This window comes from Panicum virgatum, chromosome 2K (assembly GCF_016808335.1).
Source record: "Panicum virgatum strain AP13 chromosome 2K, P.virgatum_v5, whole genome shotgun sequence".
NCBI classification, from domain to species: Eukaryota; Viridiplantae; Streptophyta; class Magnoliopsida; order Poales; family Poaceae; genus Panicum; species Panicum virgatum.
The window spans coordinates 61065986-61085155 of record NC_053137.1 but is presented as its reverse complement, the minus strand read 5'-3'; the positions used below and the strand labels follow the sequence as shown (position 1 = coordinate 61085155).

Below are 19170 nucleotides of genomic sequence, written 5' to 3'. Positions count from 1 at the left end.
ACAACCTGAAACGAAACTACAAGTAACTCTGCAAGAAAAGTAGATCGAGCTAGATAAAGAGTACCAGGGGTTCCTTAAGGATGATATCCAACAAACGAAGTTTACTAGAAACTCGTGAGTGAGTAGATCGAGCTCAAACCCTAGAAAAGAAGTCTCACAAGCAAATGACAACGAAATCAAGTAAACTAAGACAAAGGAGAAAAGGATTTGTTTCCCGAAGTTCACACCCGAAGGTGCTACGTCTCTGTTGAGGAAGGATTCGAGAGACGGTGCTCAAGAACCCCTATGCTCCTCTCCCAAGGGCGAGATCACCTCTCAAGCCCAAGGTTACTTACTATGGATTCCTCAGCGAGAAATGAAGATTACAAACTTCTTGTGCACCTCACAATCTTGGTTGAGCAATCACAAGCACGCCTAGCCGTCTAGGAGCACAAGGCTCCAAGAGTAACAAACTTGAATCCGCGGGCTTGACCAAAACCAAGTGCTCAAGAGATGGAAATGGGGCTCACTAGCACTAATCATTGCTCTTGCTTGCTTCTCACTCAAATCCCTCAAGGGAATCACTCAAGAATGAAGAAGGGAGAGTGAGGGAGCTCTCTTTGGCTTAGGTTTGAGTTCTGTTCGTCCAAAGTGGCAAGAGAGAGGGCTGAAGGGGTATGGAGGGAGTATTTATAGTCTTCAGCCCAAAAATAGCCGTTGGGCGAAGGGGTACCCGGAGACTCCGGGTATATGCCCGGAGACTCCGGGCAACCCTGATTTTTCAGCCCAGAAACAGCACCCGGACACTCCGGGCAATGGGGTCCGGAGTATCCGGGTAAGGCAGGGAAAACTTCGGTTTATGGCTCCTTTGAGTTGTTTTGTGGCTCACAAATGTTTGTATGGGTTCTCTTGAACACAAGATCTAAATCGAAACCCTTGAACCAAGTCCCTCTTGATAGTATGGCGTTCCTATACTCAAATTTCAAATTCAAAATCTAATTTCTCGAGTAAACTTGAACTCCGTTTTTTCATTTCCTTTTTGAGGGTCGTATATCGTCACTTGATTCACCTATACAAGTTTACCACCTGCACACATGCTCAATTACACGATTAAACGCACATGTGTTTTGTCATTAACCACCAAAACCCACTTAGGGGCCTAGATCACTTTCAATCTCCCCCTTTTTGGTGATTGATGACAACCCATATGTAACTCATTTGATAATCATAAAGCGAAAAACTTCTAGCATATAAGAGCTCCCCCTAAATGTATGCCATGAACTTTGAATTTCAATTTTGACTTGACATGTCAACAATTGGCATATTTATCGAGAGAAACACAAAAGCTCTTATAAGTTTTACAGTGGGGTGAACAGGTGAGTGCCAAGAATATGTGTGATGCATATGACATGTTATCCACTCAATAAAATGTGTATCTGTCAGCTGGACCCGGAGACTCCGGAGACTCCGGTCAAGATATCCGGAGAATCCGGCCTGTAGCCCGGAGAATCCGGCCTTTCTAAACCAGAACACAGAAAAAACAGAAAACAGATAAACCACAGCTCAAATATGTCACACACTAGCAGAAATTTCTTAGAAATAACTCAAGTTCGACAGCTAAGCACAGAGTAGCACTCATTACAAAGGTTCTCACACCACATAGTCCTTACAAATGATCAAGAGAGTTCAAAACGGAATGGAAACGACATAAGTTCGATACAAAGGCGACACATGCCCAAAAGAATACATAAATGGCATTTTCACTCCCCCTTTGTCATCAAGTGCCAAAAAAGGAATGAAAAGAAGCATGAAGTCCATCTACTCATCATCTTCATCTTGGGCGGCATCCTCGGAGGTATCCTCATCTTCATCGGAGTCGGGGTGCTCACGATAGCCTAAGGGCTCATCTTCTTCGGTCTCTTCATCCTCATCAAAGATCTCTTGGCCACTTGGAGGAGCACGGCGGGAGGAAGAAGTACGGCGACGAGGAGAGCGGGGCTGACGACGAGCACGTGGAAGTGGAGCTTGAGTAGCGGCAATAGAAGCCTCATCGGCGGCATCCCACTCAGCAAAAGGATCATCAAAGTCCGGGAGCTCGCGGTGAGGATCTAAAGGAAGTCCCAAATGACCCCGAATCTCATTGATGGACCTTGAGTTCTCATGCACATCATTTGCAATATTTCTACACATCCCAAATATGCTGCGGAGGTGCCCTCATTCACAAACGGATCATGTCATTATGACCGGCATGAGCGAGCACGATGAAGAAAGGCACCTCTCACATAATGAATGCACAGGATCATTCTTGGTCATTGTTGCAAACCGGCATAGCGAGGAGGAGTGGTGCATCACTAACGCGAAGAGGTCATGCTTAGTCTTTTGCCATGCCAATTGATATCAACTGAGAATGTCAAAGGCATATTTATCGAGAGAAACACAAAAGCTCTTATAAGTTTTACAGTGGGGTGAACAGTGAGTGCCAAGAATATGTGTGTGATGCATATGACATGTTCCCTCAATAAATGTGTATCTGTCAGCTGGACCCGGAGACTCCGGAGACTCCGGTCAAGATATCCGGAGAATCCGGCCTGTAGCCCGGAATCCGGCCTTTCTGAACCAGAACACAGAAAACAGAAAACAGATAAAACCACAGCTCAATATGTCACACACTAGCAGAATTTCTTAGAAATAACTCAAGTTCGACAGCTAAGCACAGAGAGCACTCATTACAAAGGTTCTCACACCACATAGTCCTTACAAATGATCAAGAGAGTTTAAACGGAATGGAAACGACATAAGTTCGATACAAAGGCGACACATGCCCAAAAGAATACATAAATGGCATTTTCACTCCCCCTTTGTCATCAAGTGCCAAAAAGGGAATGAAAAGAAGCATGAAGTCCATCTACTCATCATCTTCATCTTGGGCGGCATCCTCAGAGGTATCCTCATCTTCATCGGAGTCGGGGTGCTCACGATAGCCTAAGGGCTCATCTTCTTCGTCTCTTCATCCTCATCAAAGATCTCTTGGCCACTTGGAGGAGCACGGCGGGAGGAAGAAGTACGGCGACGAGGAGAGCGGGGCTGACGACGAGCACGTGGAAGTGGAGCTTGAGTAGCGGCATAGAAGCCTCATCGGCGGCATCCCACTCAGCAAAAGGATCATCAAAGTCCGGGAGCTCGCGTGAGGATCTAAAGGAAGTCCCAAATGACCCGAATCTCATTGATGGACCTTGAGTTCTCATGCACATCATTTGCAATATTTCTACACATCCCAAATATGCTGCGGAGGGCCCTCTTCACAAGGAATCATGATGACGGTGACGAGACGATGAAGAGGCACCCACAGAAGATGGAACAGGATCATGTCTTGGATTCCTTGTTGCAACCGGCATGAGCTAGAGGAGGAGGTGGTGCACCATGCCTAAGTAGATAACAAAGATCAAGACACGAAGCTGGATAGAAATTGAGAAGAAACAGATGTTGCTGGTGGAGATCAAGTTCCGGAGACTCCGGTCATATCCCCGATGAAATCCGAGGCCAGAGGGTCCTGAGTATCCGGGTGGTATATCCGGAGTATCCGGACAAGAGCGCTTGAAACCCCTAAGTGTTCAAGAATCTAAGAGTTTGAACCATGGGATTTGAATGAAACTTTAGCCAAGGTTCCTACACATGCTAGGAAGAGATGCCCTAAAAGATTTTTCAAAGAACCTACGACATTGAGAGATCGGGCGATCCGAAGTTCAAAAGTACCTTTGAGGACCGTTAGACGCAGGAACTTCAAAAGCCCAAGACCTTCCCCGGAGTTTCCGGAGGGGAGGGAGAGGCCTTCCTTCAAAGATTTACGAGTTCTTAGTGCTTGGAAGAGTGGAATCGCCCCTAGGGCGAGTGGGGAGAGTAGAGAGGAGAGGGGGCGGCGGCTGTGGTAAAAAGGAGCGAAGGTAACCGTTTACCCCGACCCCCCGCGATATATATAGTAAAAACCATATATCCGGAATATCCGGCCCCAGGGCCGGAGTATCCGGATAGTCCGGAGTTTCCGGGCCCTGGGCCGGAGACTCCGGCTCCCCCTGAGACTGATCAGAAAGAAGTTCAAAAGAACTTGATCTAGATGGATTTGGCTAAGATAGATTTTGTAGATCTAATGGTGTGAGAGAAATTACTCAACTTGAGATCAGCCAACAATCAAACAATGGAAACAATGATCTCAAGTGAGTAAAGTGAAGAACCAAGCTTTTTATAAACACAAAATCACCCAAATTTTTGAAAGTTTTCAAGATCTTTTCATTTTGATAATCACTTAATCTATGATCACTCAAGTGTATGTAGTAATTCAAGTTAGGTTATGTCGGGGGGTTTCTAGGGGTACCCACAGCCGGGTGGCGGAGCGCACCCGCCTATTCCCAGTGAGGGAGTACTCGGGGAAGTACTAGGCGATGGGGCTAAATCTATGCTGAGACAAGGACCCAAGAACACACGATTTAGAGTGGTTCGGGCCGCCGGAGCGTAATACCCTACGTCCACTGGGAGATGTATTGTTCTTGGTGGTGTGAATGAACCTATCCTCTGCTGGCCTTGGCTCTCCCCCCCCCAGCCTGAGGTTTTCTAACGGCGCCCCCTTCTTTTATAGACCAAGGGGGGAGCGGATACATTGGACGTTGGGGCCCCGACAGGTGGGCACAACGTGACTGTGCTGCACACTGCGCAGAGCACTCAAACGGCTACAGTAGTTGCGAATCTTTCCTCCGATATGCTTCCGCACACTGTTGCCCTTCTGACTCAGGGGGGTCTTCTCTTGTCCCGTCAGCTAGGTGCCCGTTGGAGTAACATAGCTTACGGCGTGGCCTGCTGAGGCTATTATGTAGGCGTCATAATGGCAGAAGCCGAGCAGTCACATCCTTCTGTCATGGCAGACTGGCAGGCGCGGAGTGGGCGGCGCCAGCGGCTCCACTACGCGTCTTGGTAATACGCCTCGGCTTCTGCTGCATCAATGCGGACGTCCACCTACCACAATGAATGCAGCGGTGGGTGAGGTTTAGTACGGAGACCAAGCGGGCTTGTCCCTGTAGACACGTGTCGGCTCCGGACCGCCCCGAGGCAGGGTGTCGACTTCTTCCCTCAGAGAGGGGTCCGGTCACTATACAGGTGGTCCAGGACCCCATGAGGGGTCCGGACTCTTCAGGAGGTCCGGAGCCCCAGCTGCTTGCGTTTGAGTGCCTGCCTCTCCCGGGACACGTGGCGTCTCCGGACCTTCCCCAGTCGTGGAACGGTTCCGGATTGTTGTCGGGAGAACAGGACTTCGGACCGCAGGGGTCCAGCTGTTTGGATGTAGTCAAGGATAACTACAAAGGCCCTTGCCTAGACACAGCAAGAGGGGGTACCCCAGTCCTGGGGTACCGACAGGTTATGAGAATCCAAGATGTTAAGTTCACTTCTCAAAGCACAAAACCTTGACTCATCTAGAGGCTTAGTAAAGATATCGGCAAGTTGCCCGTCGGTGCTTACATGTTGTAAAGCAATATCTCCCTTAGCCTCATGATCCCTTAAGAAGTGATGACGAATGTCTATGTGCTTTGTTCGGGAGTGTTGTACCGGGTTGTTTGCTAATTTGATTGCACTCTCATTGTCACAAAATAGAGGAATTGCATCAAAATGACAACCAAAGTCACTCAACGTTTGTCTCATCCACAAAAGTTGTGCACAACACGCACCGGCGGCGACATATTCGGCCTCCGCCGTGGACAAGGCAACCGAGTTTTGCTTCTTGGAGCTCCAAGCTACTAAAGACCGGCCAAGAAATTGACAAGTCCCCGTAGTGCTCTTTCGATCCACTTTGCAACCGGCATAATCCGAATCGGAATAGCCAAGTAAATCGAAAGATGAGCCCTTGGGATACCATAAACCAAGGTTAGGAGTGAAAACTAAATATCTTAGGATTCTCTTAACCGCCATCAAATGACATTCTTTCGGATTAGCTTGAAATCTTGCACACATGCACACACTAAGCATAATATCGGGCCTAGATGCACAAAGGTAAAGAAGGGATCCAATCATGGAGCGATATACCTTTTGATCCACGGCTTTGCCATCTTCATTGAGATCGAGATGCCCATTTGTTGGCATGGGTGTTTTGATGGGCTTGGCATTTTTCATATCAAACTTCTTGAGCATATCCTTGATGTACTTGCTTTGACTAATGAAAGTGCCATCCTTGAGTTGCTTGATTTGAAATCCGAGGAAGAAGGTCAACTTGCCCATCATAGACATCTCAAATCTCTTAGTCATAATCCTACTAAAATCATCGCACCAAGTTTTGTTAGTAGAGCCAAATATAATGTCATCGACATATATTTGGCACACAAATATATCTTTATCAACTTTGCGAGTGAAAAGAGTAGGATCGGCTTTGCCTATTTCAAAGCCTTTCCTTAAGAGAAAGTCCTTAAGGCATTCATACCATGCTCTAGGGGCTTGCTTGAGCCCATAGAGCGCCTTATGGAGCAAGTAGACGTGATTTGGGAATTTTGGATCTTCAAAGCCCGGTGGTTGCTAAACATATACCAATTCAGAGATTGGTCCATTAAGGAAAGCACTCTTCACGTCCATTTGATATAGCTTGAAATCATGGTGAGTAGCATAGGCAAGCAAAATACGAATTGACTCAAGCCTAGCTACGGGTGCATATGTCTCACCAAAATCCAAACCTTCGATTTGTGTGTAGCCTTGAGCAACCAACCTTGCTTTGTTTCTTGTTACCACGCCATGTTCATCTTGTTTGTTTCGAAAGACCCACTTGGTTCCAATGATATTTTGCTTGGGTCTTTCTACTAAGGACCAGACTTCATTCCGAGTGAAGTTGTTCAATTCCTCTTGCATAGCCATCACCCAATCCGGATCATCCAATGCTTCTTCCACCTTAAGAGGTTCCAAAGAAGAAACAAACGAGTAATGTTCACAAAAAGTAGCCAAACCAGATCGAGTGGTTACCCCTTTACTTATGCTTCCAAGAATATTGGATGTGGAATGGAGGATTGATATTGGATTGGTTCAGCTTCTCTATCATCTTGAGACTGATCTTGATGTTGAGTTGATGCCTTGCCTTGAATATCCCGGATACTCCGGTCTGGAGTCCGGATACTCCGGTCAAGATGTCCGGAGTCTCCGGCTTCATATCCGGAGTTTCCGGGTTTTGCAGCGGATGTAGAGGTAGATGGCCCTTCAAACATCAACTCATCATCATCATTGTCCACTTGTTCTTGAGGCTTTATTTCACCAATCGCCAATTTCTTGATAGCTTGACTTGATGATTCTTCCATTCCTACAACATTATCAACTTGCTCCCCTTGAGAGCCATTAGATTCATCAAATGTCACGTCACACGCTATTTCAACACAACCGGATGTTTTGTTGAAAACACGATAGCCATGAGCATTTGAGGCATAACCAAGAAGAAAACCTTCATCAACTTTAGGTGCAAACTTAGAGTTCTTGGACTTCTTGTTAAGAATGAAGCACTTACTTCCAAAAACTCTAAAGTAAGACACATTAGGTTTTTTACCAAGTAGGAGCTCGTATGCCGTCTTGTTCAAGATCTTGTGAAGATATAGGCGATTGATTGCATGACATGCCGTGTTGATTGCTTCCGCCCAAAATTGATCCGAGATCTTGTACTCATCAAGCATTGTTCTTGCGGCCTCGATGAGAGTTCTATTTTTCCTCTCAACAATTCCATTTTGTTGAGGAGTGTATGGAACCGAGAACTCATGACCAATGCCCTCTTCATCTAGAAATTCTTCTACATTAGTGTTCTTGAATTCGGTGCCGTTGTCACTTCTCACTTTCTTGATCTTAGTCTCAAATTCATTTTGAGCTCTTTTTGCAAACTTCTTGAAGGTCTCTTGCACTACACTTTTGTCATGCAAAAAGAATACCCAAGTGAAACGAGAATAATCATCAACAATGACAAGACCATATTTGTTACCACCAATGCTAATGTACGCCACCGGGCCAAAGAGATCCATATGTAGAAGTTCAAATGGCTTGACGGTGGTGACGATGCTTTTTGATGGATGTGGAACACCAACTTGCTTTCCGGCTTGGCATGCACTACATACACGATCTTTTTCAAAAGAAACGTTTGTTAGTCCTAGGATGTGATCCCCCTTTAGAAGCTTGTTGAGATTTCTCATCCCAACATGAGCTAGTCGGCGATGCCATAACCAACCCAAGCTAGACTTTGCTATCAAGCAAGCATCAAGTTGAGCCCTCTCTTGAGAAAAATCCACAAGATAGAGCTTTCCCTTGAGCACCCCCTTGAAAGCAACGGAGTCATCGCTTCTTCTAATGACGGTCACACCTTCGTTAGTGAACAAACAATTGAAGCCCGAATCACAAAGTTGTGAGATGGACAACAAATTATAACCAAGTGACTCAACTAAAAGAACTTTTGAGAGAGTGAACTTTGAGTTTAGATTAATGTTACCGGTACCAAGCACTCTTCCCTTTTGATTTCCCGCAAAAGTAATGAAATGATCTCCACTTGATGCGGTTATTGTTTCAAACATACTCATTTCTCTGGTCATATGATTTGTGCATCCACTATCAATCACCCAAGTTGATCCACCGGAGGAGTATCCCTACAAAACAAAATTACTCTTTTCTTTTAGGTACCCAACAATACTTGGGTCCTTTAATGTTAGTCACAAGAACTTTGGGCACCCATACATGCTTTTTCACTTTTGTGCTCCACGTACGGTGTCCTACAAACTTGGCAACCACTTTACCACGGTGGTTCCTTGTCAATACATAATCGGCATAAAAGGATACATGAGATGATTCTTGTGCCTTGATCTTAGTTGGGTTAGAGGCCTTGAACTTATCTTCTTTGAATGAGGATGCAACAATCTTAGCACCCTCATCACATGTTGTGCCTCTCTTGATGAAGTTGACATGACCACTTTCTTGAATTACATCATTTTTCTTATGAATGGGAGTGGTCATGTTCACTAGACCTCCTTGTGCACCCAAGGCGGTCTTGTTCTTATTCTTGTTAAATGGAATGGCATGTGGGGTTCCTTGCCCATTCCTACCAAGTCCCTTACCCACTTCAAACCCAAACTTGCTCATGTATCTTGACCCAAATCCCTTGGTGTGTTTCTCAAATTCACCTACCCTTGTAAAGGGAATTTTCTTTGGGACTTGAGTATGTGATGGAGCCTCTACTTGCAACAAGTGAGTGAGTCTAGAGATTTCTTTCTTCATTGCATTCATCTCAACATGGTTAGTAGCACAAGTTTGAATATCGATATTAAAGCACCGTGCACATCCATTACTTGTAGAAGGACTAGATGAATTGGATGTCTCTTTAGCCTTAGAAGTACTTTCCCAAAGAGTATTAAATTGAACCTCAAGTGCCGTGTGATTAGCTTGTAAGCTTGTCATGCTCTCTTGAAGTTTCTCATTATCCTTCCTTAGGAAAGTGTTAGTGTCATTGACAAAAGAAAATTTTCTAGTCAAATCATCCACCTTTTCTTTTTCACTAGAGAGTGACTCTTTCAATTCAAGAAGAGTGCCATCCTTGATTTTGATTGAGTTCACAAGCATCTTGTTTTCCTCCCTTTCATAGGCGAGGTCCTTTTCAAGAGCCTTGAATTTTTCTCTCTCAAGTCTAAGCAATTCTTCTTGTGTTTCAAGAGTCTCATCCGCTTCATCTAGTTTCATAACTAATTTCATCATTTTAGTTGCGGCCCCTTTACCATATTTCTTGACTAGTTTAGCAACTTCTACTTCATTATCCAATTCATCATCCGATGTGTTTGGAGATGTTACCTTGGAGTTTTTAGCCATGAGGCACATGATAGGAGCTTCATCTTCATCGTCGGTGAGATCTTCAAACAAGCTTGGAGGATGTGGAGATGATGCCTTGAAAGCCATGGTTGCAACATCTTCTTTCTCGGACTCACTTTCTTGTTGTGAATCCCATTCTTGACCAAGATGAGCTTCTCCGGCTTGCTTCTTGTATCTTGATCTATCTCTCTTGGATGTGTTTTCTTTGGTGTCTTTGTTTTTCTTCTTCTCTTCCGGGCAATCGGCAATGAAATGCCCAACTTTGTTACACCCAAAACATGGCCTATTAGATCTTCTTCTTGGCTCATACTTCTTGTTCTTTCCAAAGTTTCTAAAGTTGCCTCTCTTCAATATTCTTGTGAAGTTCTTGATAAAGAAAGCCATTTGCTCATCATTAAGCTCTTCATCATCATCACTACTAGTGCCTTCATTTTTTGAGGATTGGTTTGCCTTTTCTTTGCCTTTTGACTTAGCTTGAAGTGCCAACCCACTATTCTTGGCCGCTTGTTCTTGAAGCTCGGCTAGATCTTGGTTAATCTTGACTCTCTTTAATTGATCATGGTGAGCCTCAATTCTTCCAAGGACATTCTCGGCGGTGAAGTGCTTGAATCCTCTTTCGGCTCTAATCAAGCTAGGTAGAGTAACATCCCTAGCCATATACACGGTCAAGAGCTTGTCCACAATCTCACGGTCACTCCACTTGTCACCACCAAGAGATTTGATTTGATTTGTTATTTTCTTCATGCGGTTGTACATCTCTTTCACACCTTCATCCTTCTTCATGGAGAACAAGCTCAATTCATCTTCTAAAGTTTTGATTCTTGATTCTCGTACTTTTCTTGATCCTTGATGGTTCACTAGAAGAGTGTCCCAAGCATCTTTGGCGGTTGGTGCATCCTCTATCTTGTCAAACTCTTCGGGACTCACGGATGTGTGTAGGATGTTCAATGCTTGAAAATTCCGTTGTAGCACATATGCTTGAACCGGGGTTGGAGTTTCATCTTCATCCGGAATTTCACATCCAACTTCCACAACTTTCGAAAGATCCTTGTGAATTGCATTCATGTAACCGAACATCTTAGTCTTCCATTGATTATATCCGGTACCATCAAAGAAAGGTGGCTTGCTCATATGAATTGATGCATTGTGCTCACTAGGTAGAGAAAAAGTGTAATCATGAGCAACTCTTCGATAATCACCTTTGTCTTTTAACTTTGATGAGCTGCCCTTGTTTGAAGAGCGTGAGGCTCTTCTCTTGGAATCGGTGTCGGAGTCATCACTAGAGTCAATGATAACTCGGGAACTAGTCTTTTTCTTCCTTTGCTCCTTCTTCTTTTTCCTCCATGCCTTCCACTCCTCATAAGACATCTCATCATCGGATGTCTCTTCTTCACTTTCTACTCCACCATTCTTATTCTTTCCCTTCTTGTTGTTGTTGGATGGCTCTACATTCTTGTCTTTGTCTCTTTTATCACTAGGATCACCTTTTTCACCTTCATTAACCAGAATCTCTTGATTCTTTTCATCATCCGACATCTTGACCTCTCCGGACGGTTAAGCCCTTTGAATGGAGAGCCAAGCTCTGATACCAATTGAAAGGATCTTAAGATGCCTAGAGGGGGGGTGAATAGGCAATCTGTAATTTAAAACCACTTAACAAAAGGGTCAGACACAGACTAGCCCGGATACTCCGGGTATATGCCCGGATACTCCGGGTTTGGTGGTCCGGAGTATCCGGAACTATATCCGGAGTCTCCGGGTTTGAACAACCTGAAACGAAACTACAAGTAACTCTGCAAGAAAAGTAGATTGAGCTAGATAAAGAGTATCAGGGGTTCCTTAAGGATGATATCCAACAAACGAAGTTCACTAGAAACTCGTGAGTGAGTAGATCGAGCTCAAACCCTAGAAAAGAAGTCTCACAAGCAAATGACAACGAAATCAAGTAAACTAAGACAAAAGAGACAAGGATTTGTTTCCCGAAGTTCACACCCGAAGGTGCTACGTCTCCGTTGAGGAAGGATTCGAGAGACGGTACTCAAGAACCCCTATGCTCCTCTCCCAAGGGCGAGATCACCTCTCAAGCCCAAGGTTACTTACTATGGATTCCTCGGCGAGGAATGAAGATTACAAACTTCTTGTGCACCTCACAATCTTGGTTGAGCAATCACAAGCACGCCTAGCCGTCTAGAAGCACAAGGCTCCAAGAGTAACAAACTTGAATCCGCGGGCTTGACCAAAACCAAGTGCTCAAGAGATGGAAATGGGGCTCACTAGCACTAATCATTGCTCTTGCTTGCTTCTCACTCAAATCCCTCAAGGGAATCACTCAAGAATGAAGAAGGGAGAGTGAGGGAGCTCTCTTTGGCTTAGGTTTGAGTTCTGTTCGTCCAAAGTGGCAAGAGAGAGGGCTGAAGGGGTATGGAGGGAGTATTTATAGTCTTCAGCCCAAAAATAGCCGTTGGGCGAAGGGGTACCCGGAGACTCCGGGTATATGCCCGGAGACTCCGGGCAACCCTGATTTTTCAGCCCAGAAACAGCACCCGGACACTCCGGGCAATGGGGTCCGGAGTATCCGGCCCTATACCCGGAGTATCCGGGTAAGGTAGGGAAAACTTCGGTTTATGGCTCCTTTGAGTTGTTTTGTGGCTCACAAATGTTTGTATGGGTTCTCTTGAGCATAAGATCTAAATCGAAACCCTTGAACCAAGTCTCTCTTGATAGTACGGCGTTCCTATACTCAAATTTCAAATTCAAAATCTAATTTCTCGAGTAAACTTGAACTCCGTTTTTTCATTTCCTTTTTGAGGGTCGTATATCGTCACTTGATTCACCTATACAAGTTCACTACCTGCACACATGCTCAATTACACGATTAAACGCACATGTGTTTTGTCATTAACCACCAAAACCCACTTAGGGGCCTAGATCACTTTCAATCTCCCCCTTTTTGGAGCGGCGAAGAAGGGGGTCGGGTGAGGAGCGGAATCGGACGAGGGGAGGGAGGAGAGGCTCCCCGTGCAAGGAATCGAGGAAGGGCTCACCGTGGGCGGCGAATCGACGGCGGTGGCGGAGCTCGGGGTGGCGGCGGCAATGGAGGATGGGGCTAGGGTTTGGAGCAAAAGAAAGGGGCCGGCGGCCGGGGTTAAAAGGAGGAGGGAAGGCGAGCGGGCGACGGGATGCCTCGGCGCCTTGGCCACGCTGGACAATCGGTGCCAGCGAGAGGGCGCCGCCGCCCCTGCTGCCCAACGGGCGGGCGAGTTGGCGCGGGGAAGAGGGAAGGGCGGCTGACAGGTGGGCCCGGGGGAGGAAAAACAATGGTGGAAGTTTGAAATTCGAAATCAAGGTGTTCCTGGGCTCAAAATTTCACGAAATTTTTACTGGAGCAAGATAAAATCACCAAGAATGTAATGCAACAAGAATCACTCAAAAACCTTTGTAAAATGGTTGCAATAAATCGAACAAAACAGCTGTTTTTGAAATTTCCTAGAATTTTGTGGCTCGAATCAAGGATTATAAAATCCTCCAAAAATATGTTTAAATCATCATTTGAAATATAGTATTTGAATAAAAAATTTTAAGGCCAAGTTGTATAACAAAATTTCAACTTTCTTTATCAAGCACAAATTCAAACAATACACATTTGAATTTAAAACACACATACACATGCACATGATGCTCCATTATGCCTTAATGATGCTCATGATGACGTTGCTTAAAAGTTAATTAGGTTTAACAAGTTTGGGTTGTGACACGATTAGTGGATCGAGCCTAGCATTGCAATTGCTGTCATTGCGGGTGCTAATGGTCTGGTTTGGGGAGGGCTGCAAAAATGCGGCAGCCGATGTCCTTGTATCTTTTTTTCCCAAATGCAGCCGCAATTGGCATAAAGCTTTCCTTCCCCTCGAAGATCGAAGCTAGTAAGCTACGTATATTTTTGGAGTAATAGGAAATGAGGGAGTGCAGAAAGACAAAAGCAGTGTTAGCATAAACGCTAAACTACCGTTTAGCTTGTTTAGACTGAACGACCATTTAAACAAATTAAATGATTATTAAATAGAATAAACGGCTGGCTACCGTGTAGCGTTACGGCTCGTACACAGGCTCAATGGCTGTATAGAGGAAAGGTGATTATACAAGGCACAAATCTGGAAGAACAGTCGAGAGCTCGAGGTTCCTGTCCTGGATGTCCTGCACCCATTTACCATTTTTTCCGTCCTTGGTGGCTTGGTGCCTATAAGGCTTCCTCCAACAGTTTCCCCCATCCAACTCCCCCTAAATGTACTTTTTATTATTTTTTACTACCTGTCCCTAAAAGATTCCTCCCCCTATAACTCCTCATCTCCAACCATTCTCTCTATACACTCCCCCTAAATCAACTACCATCTTTTTTTTTCATTTGAACTTCTCATTTGAACACAACGTATATGGACTATACGCGATGCGTATTTGTATAAATGAACAGTAACAATTTTAATTTCGGCATGCATTTTGATATTTGCTTTACAATTAATTTGTTATTAATTTTTAATTCGTATTAAAATTTAATTATGTAATTCAGAGGCTTGTGGTGGAAGAATCGTACCCGTTCTGCTGTGCATTTGTCATGATACGGGAGTAGCTTGTGCTGGAAGGAAGTCGGAGGCTTGTGACAGAAGATTGGCTGAATCTTGCGGAGGAAGATTCTTCCATCGCAAGCTTGTAGCCGCTATATAATCGACGCTGGGCAACCCAAACGTATTGATCCACTCAGTTGATCCTATCTGTTGTGAACCACAAACACTATGGCAGATGACAACCTCACCGCCGCCGCGATCTTCCAGTGGGTGAGCAGCAGTAGAGCCAGGCTACTGATCGACGACGATGACGACACCGCCGTCGTCGGTCACATGATCCACGAAGAAGAAGCAAGGCGCCGGGAAGGCGGGAGGCGTGGTTCCGTTCCCGGTCACATCGTGATCGACCGGGAACATGGTTCTGGGCATGCAAGGATCATGGCGGACTACTTTGTAGAGAACCCGGTGTACACTGATGCTCAATTTCGTCGCCGGTACTCGTCATTTTTTGTTCTCGTTGTGCGTAGGGGGAAAAGGTTTGCTTGCTGACTCATGCTATTTGTGTAGGTACCGAATGAGGCGTGCCTTGTTCCTTCGCATCATGGAAAGCGTGACGGCGAGGGACCCTTGGTTCTCTTGCCGGCCTGATGCGACAGGGAAAATGGGTCTATCCCCGTTGCAGAAGTGCATCGCGCCATTACGCATCCTGGCGTACGGTGTTCCGGCCGATGCGGTTGACGAGTACGTGCGCATCGCAGAGTCCACCTCGTTGGAGGCTCTGAACCGGTTTTGCGCAGCGGTGATTGAGCTCTTTGAGGAGCAGTACCTCCGCGCCCCTACTGCGACGGATGTCGCGGCTCTCCTTGCATTCAACAGCACTCGTGGGTTTCCGGGTATGTTGGGGAGCATAGATTGCATGCATTGGGAGTGGAAGAACTGTCCAACCGCTTGGAAGGGCATGTTCACTGGCCGTGGGAAGCAATCCTCGATGGTGCTAGAGGCAGTGGCTTCCCATGACCTATGGATATGGCATGCATATTTCGGGATGCCCGGTAGTAACAATGATATCAATGTGCTGCATAGGTCCCCGCTATTTCGTAGGCAGATTAGGGATGAGGCACCCCCCGTGCACTTCACCGTAAATGGCAACGCCTACAATATGGGGTACTACCTAGCGGATGGGATTTACCCTGATTGGCCAGCTTTTCTTAAAACTGTTCGTCACCCCATGACGAACAAAGATTGTCAGTTCGCCCAGGTTCAGGAGGGGGCACGCAAGGACATTGAGCGTGCTTTCGGAGTTTTGCAGGCTCGGTGGGCGATCATTCGTGGACCTGCTTACGGCTGGGACCGGTACAGGCTCAAGAACATCATGATGGCGTGCATCATCTTGCACAATATGATAATTGATGACGAGTGCGGTGAGAACCTACCATACGTGTACGACAGCAATGGTCCACCAGTGTAGCCTTTCAGGTCTGGTACTCGCGAGCAGACTGATTTCATCGCGGCCCACCATAGGCTTCGTGACCGTGACACGGCACACAAGCTCAAGCGCGACCACATCGAGCATATTTGGTCCTTGTTTGGGTCTTCTTAGCTGTATGATGTCTTCTAGTTCCTTCGGATTTACATATGAAGTACCTTAGGCTTGTATTTCAATAACGTAGTCATCTGTTGTCTTCATGTTGAGAGTTGATGTTCCATGTGTTTGTTATGTTCAAAGTTGTTATGTACTTTTCTAAATTGTCTTAAGGCCTTATGAATGCAAGTCACGCGTGTTTATTGTCAGTGCTGTTTTAACATTCCGAACACAGATAAAATGGTACTTCGATGAAATAGTTGAAAAAAATATGGAGTAGTTCGCAGCATATAGCAAGTCGGAACTAAAAAGTTGACAACATCAGGACGTAGTTCACAACAGAACGCGAGTCCAAACGAAATAGTTCAGAACAAATCCAACGACAAAGCCCGGTACAAGTTATACTAGTTCACACACTGCAGTAGTAAAAGTAACAGAACAATCTATGGAGCAGCTTCATTGCCTGCAGCCCAGCGCTGTAAAATCTCTCGCTGCATTGCCTCGTACATGACACGCTGTCCGGGATTGCAAGTGGTCAGGTCAATAGCCATGATGCGCTCGTCCCGTAACTCCTGCTCCCGGGCATCTTTTTTCTTCTTCAACTCAATGTTCTTTTCTTGAATGGTAACCAGCCGGTCCATCTTGCTTGCCACACAATCGTCAAATGTCCTGATCAAGTCCATCTTCTGAATGTGCATTGCAGACAGCATAGAAGAGAACTCGGACCCTGCATCACTAGGAGACCCACTGGAGCAAGTCCGTTTGCCTGACCTCGAAATGTCCCTCCCCGGAGGCCTCTTGGAAGTACCAATCTGACTCTCGCTCCCGGCTTCCCCACATCCAGATTCTGTGACATCGATGGGCGCATTAACATCTTCGGGGACCCGACCTCGGTCCTGCTTTCCATGGTTGTTTAGGTCCATCCACTTAGGTTCGTTGCGAAGCATCTCCCAGCAGTGGATAGTGGTGAACGGCCTATCTTCCAGACTGTTGTACAACTCAATGGCTGCTGCGATCTGCACCAAAATGAAAAAAAAACATTAAGGAAGTATCTAGGTAAATATGAAAGCACTAAATTGAGTACTCTAGCAGGCTGTAAATTTAATCATCCAATTTTATTCCACATAGACATTACAAACAACTGGCAATGTGAAGCTGACCTTGTCCATATCGTTGTAGCCACTGCGCCTCTCATTAAGGATGTTGTTGTAGTGGCTCTCAAACTTATTTGCTTGTTCCTTAATATCAGACCATCGACCCTCAAGGCTGCGAAGCGTGCGGATAGGGTACATGGGACCTTTCTGGGCATTATAGTTCTGTTCAATGGCCTTCCAAAAAGATGACTTCCGCTGTCCCGTGCCTGCAATAAATCCATACAAGGTTAGGGCTCTTAAATGTTTGCAGCACAAAACAATTAACTTTGAAACATCACCTTTAACTGGATCCAAGCTCACATTGAGCCAGCTGGACACTAGGTTCTTGTCTTCCTCGATTGAAAAGTTGTTTTGTTTCGGTCTGGAGACAGTTTTCTTGCGCGGCTTCCCCGAACCACCCTGCCTAGAACCTGGCTCGAAAGCATGAGTAGGAGCAGGTTGCACAGGTTCTTCAAAACCTGGCATATTCAACATGTCCTGATACGGTGTGCCAGACGGACCGGAGAGGTCCGGCAAGCCTGCAGTAAAGTCCCACCGGCCATCCATGGTCCTGCACAACAAGCATACAAAGCGGCGATGACAAAAAAAAGGATTTCAAAAATATTAGTCATGACAAAACCTGGCGCCCACAAGCTCTGCCATTAACAGATAGAAAAGGAACCAAGATATCTCACAGTAGACATATAGCAAGCATTGGAGTAAAGGAAAAAATAAGCAATACCATGCAGCATTCATATTCATTAGGCACATATAAGATTGGACATTTATATCTCAGCCGAAATGAAACAGGATAATAAGGTGTAGCATTACACCCACACGAGTCCAGTTCATACAATATGATACTTGAAATATGTCAACATGCAACCATACTACTATATAACACGATCCAAGCCCATTGCAACTATATATGTCAACATACAACCATACTACTATATATGTCAACTTGAAAAGGGTAACCTTGACACCCTAGTGAAGGCCATTGCAGGTGTTTCCATGTTCAGCAATATGGATTCCACAAAGCCCAGCAAAATAAATCCAAGGAGGTAAAGCTAAATCAATCCCTAGATCTACTATGTCCCCCACTACAACTATGAGCAAGTATTAAACTGCATGCACACCCTCTTGCTATGCATCCGGGCAATTGTCATGATGAAGGATGATGATGCTGGTTTCTCTTGCTCCTTCCTTGGCATATATGTACTGCGTTCTTGCTATCTAGTACTACTCAACAACACATTTATATAGAGATTTGTGTTTCTGCAGCCAACCAGCCAGCCTAGTGAGCGAGTATATTCAGGAGAGGAAGTAGGAAGCAGGCAAGGATGAGAGCAGATCAAGCGATAGTACACGACCATTCGGGAAAGGGCACGAATCAGGATCCCATCCCTTGCCAAGTGCCATGTTCTTCCACTTTGGACGCCCACAAGCAGAAGCCCCCATTCCACTCCGCTCCCCGAAATCTGGACGGCCAAGTGAACCCAGATGCAAGCAATGACATCTTCTCCAACTACGAGCTTCAGAATATTACCTCGCAGATCTGCGGCACTTCTTGCGGGGAGGCTTCGGTGACGAGCTCTGCGAGCGCCGCCAGATCTCGCCGCGCCGCTTCTTCCCCCTCGAACTGGATCCGCTTCCCGCGCGCGGGGAGCTCGTGGATCTAGCCCCGCGCCGCCGACCCCCCACGCCAGCAACGTCGCCGGAACGCCCGCCCCCGCCGCCAACCAGATCAACCGCCACCACCTCGCGCACCTCGCTCCCGGCCTCCAGCTTCACAGAACCAGCAACTTCGCCGTCGCCTCCCTCGCTCCCGCTTTCGCTCCCGGCGCGCGAGAACGGCGGCAACCAACGGCCGGTGCGTCCAGGGACGCCGAGATCCCCCCACATATGGGGATAGGAACGACCTCACCGGACGTGGGGGGAAGAAACTCGGGGAACCGTTGGAGCACTCTCGGGGAATACTGTAGCCTCTACATAGGGGGAGGGGGGCTCTTTCGGGGAACCGTTGGAGCTAGCCTAACCCCAGACGGGGATGTTCGGTGCTGACGTTGACACC

General features: G+C 46.2%; 2 protein-coding genes across 2 annotated transcripts; one reads left to right on the top strand and one right to left on the bottom strand.

The window, feature by feature from the left end:
• The first annotated feature begins 14390 nt into the window (after positions 1 to 14390).
• On the top strand, positions 14391 to 16067 carry LOC120696201 (protein ALP1-like). The gene has a single exon (XM_039979337.1). The coding sequence runs from the start codon at positions 14857 to 14859 to the stop codon at positions 15847 to 15849; it is 993 nt and encodes a 330-aa protein (XP_039835271.1). The 5' UTR covers positions 14391 to 14856; the 3' UTR covers positions 15850 to 16067.
• Positions 16068 to 16252: 185 nt separating this feature from the next.
• LOC120692069 lies at positions 16253 to 19118 on the bottom strand. The gene is made up of 4 exons (XM_039975284.1): positions 18646 to 19118; positions 17396 to 17667; positions 17124 to 17323; positions 16253 to 16979 (listed from the first exon to the last, which is right to left on the bottom strand). The coding sequence occupies exons 1-4, from the start codon at positions 18999 to 19001 to the stop codon at positions 16407 to 16409; spliced, it is 1401 nt and encodes a 466-aa protein (XP_039831218.1). The 5' UTR covers positions 19002 to 19118; the 3' UTR covers positions 16253 to 16406.
• Positions 19119 to 19170: the final 52 nt, after the last annotated feature.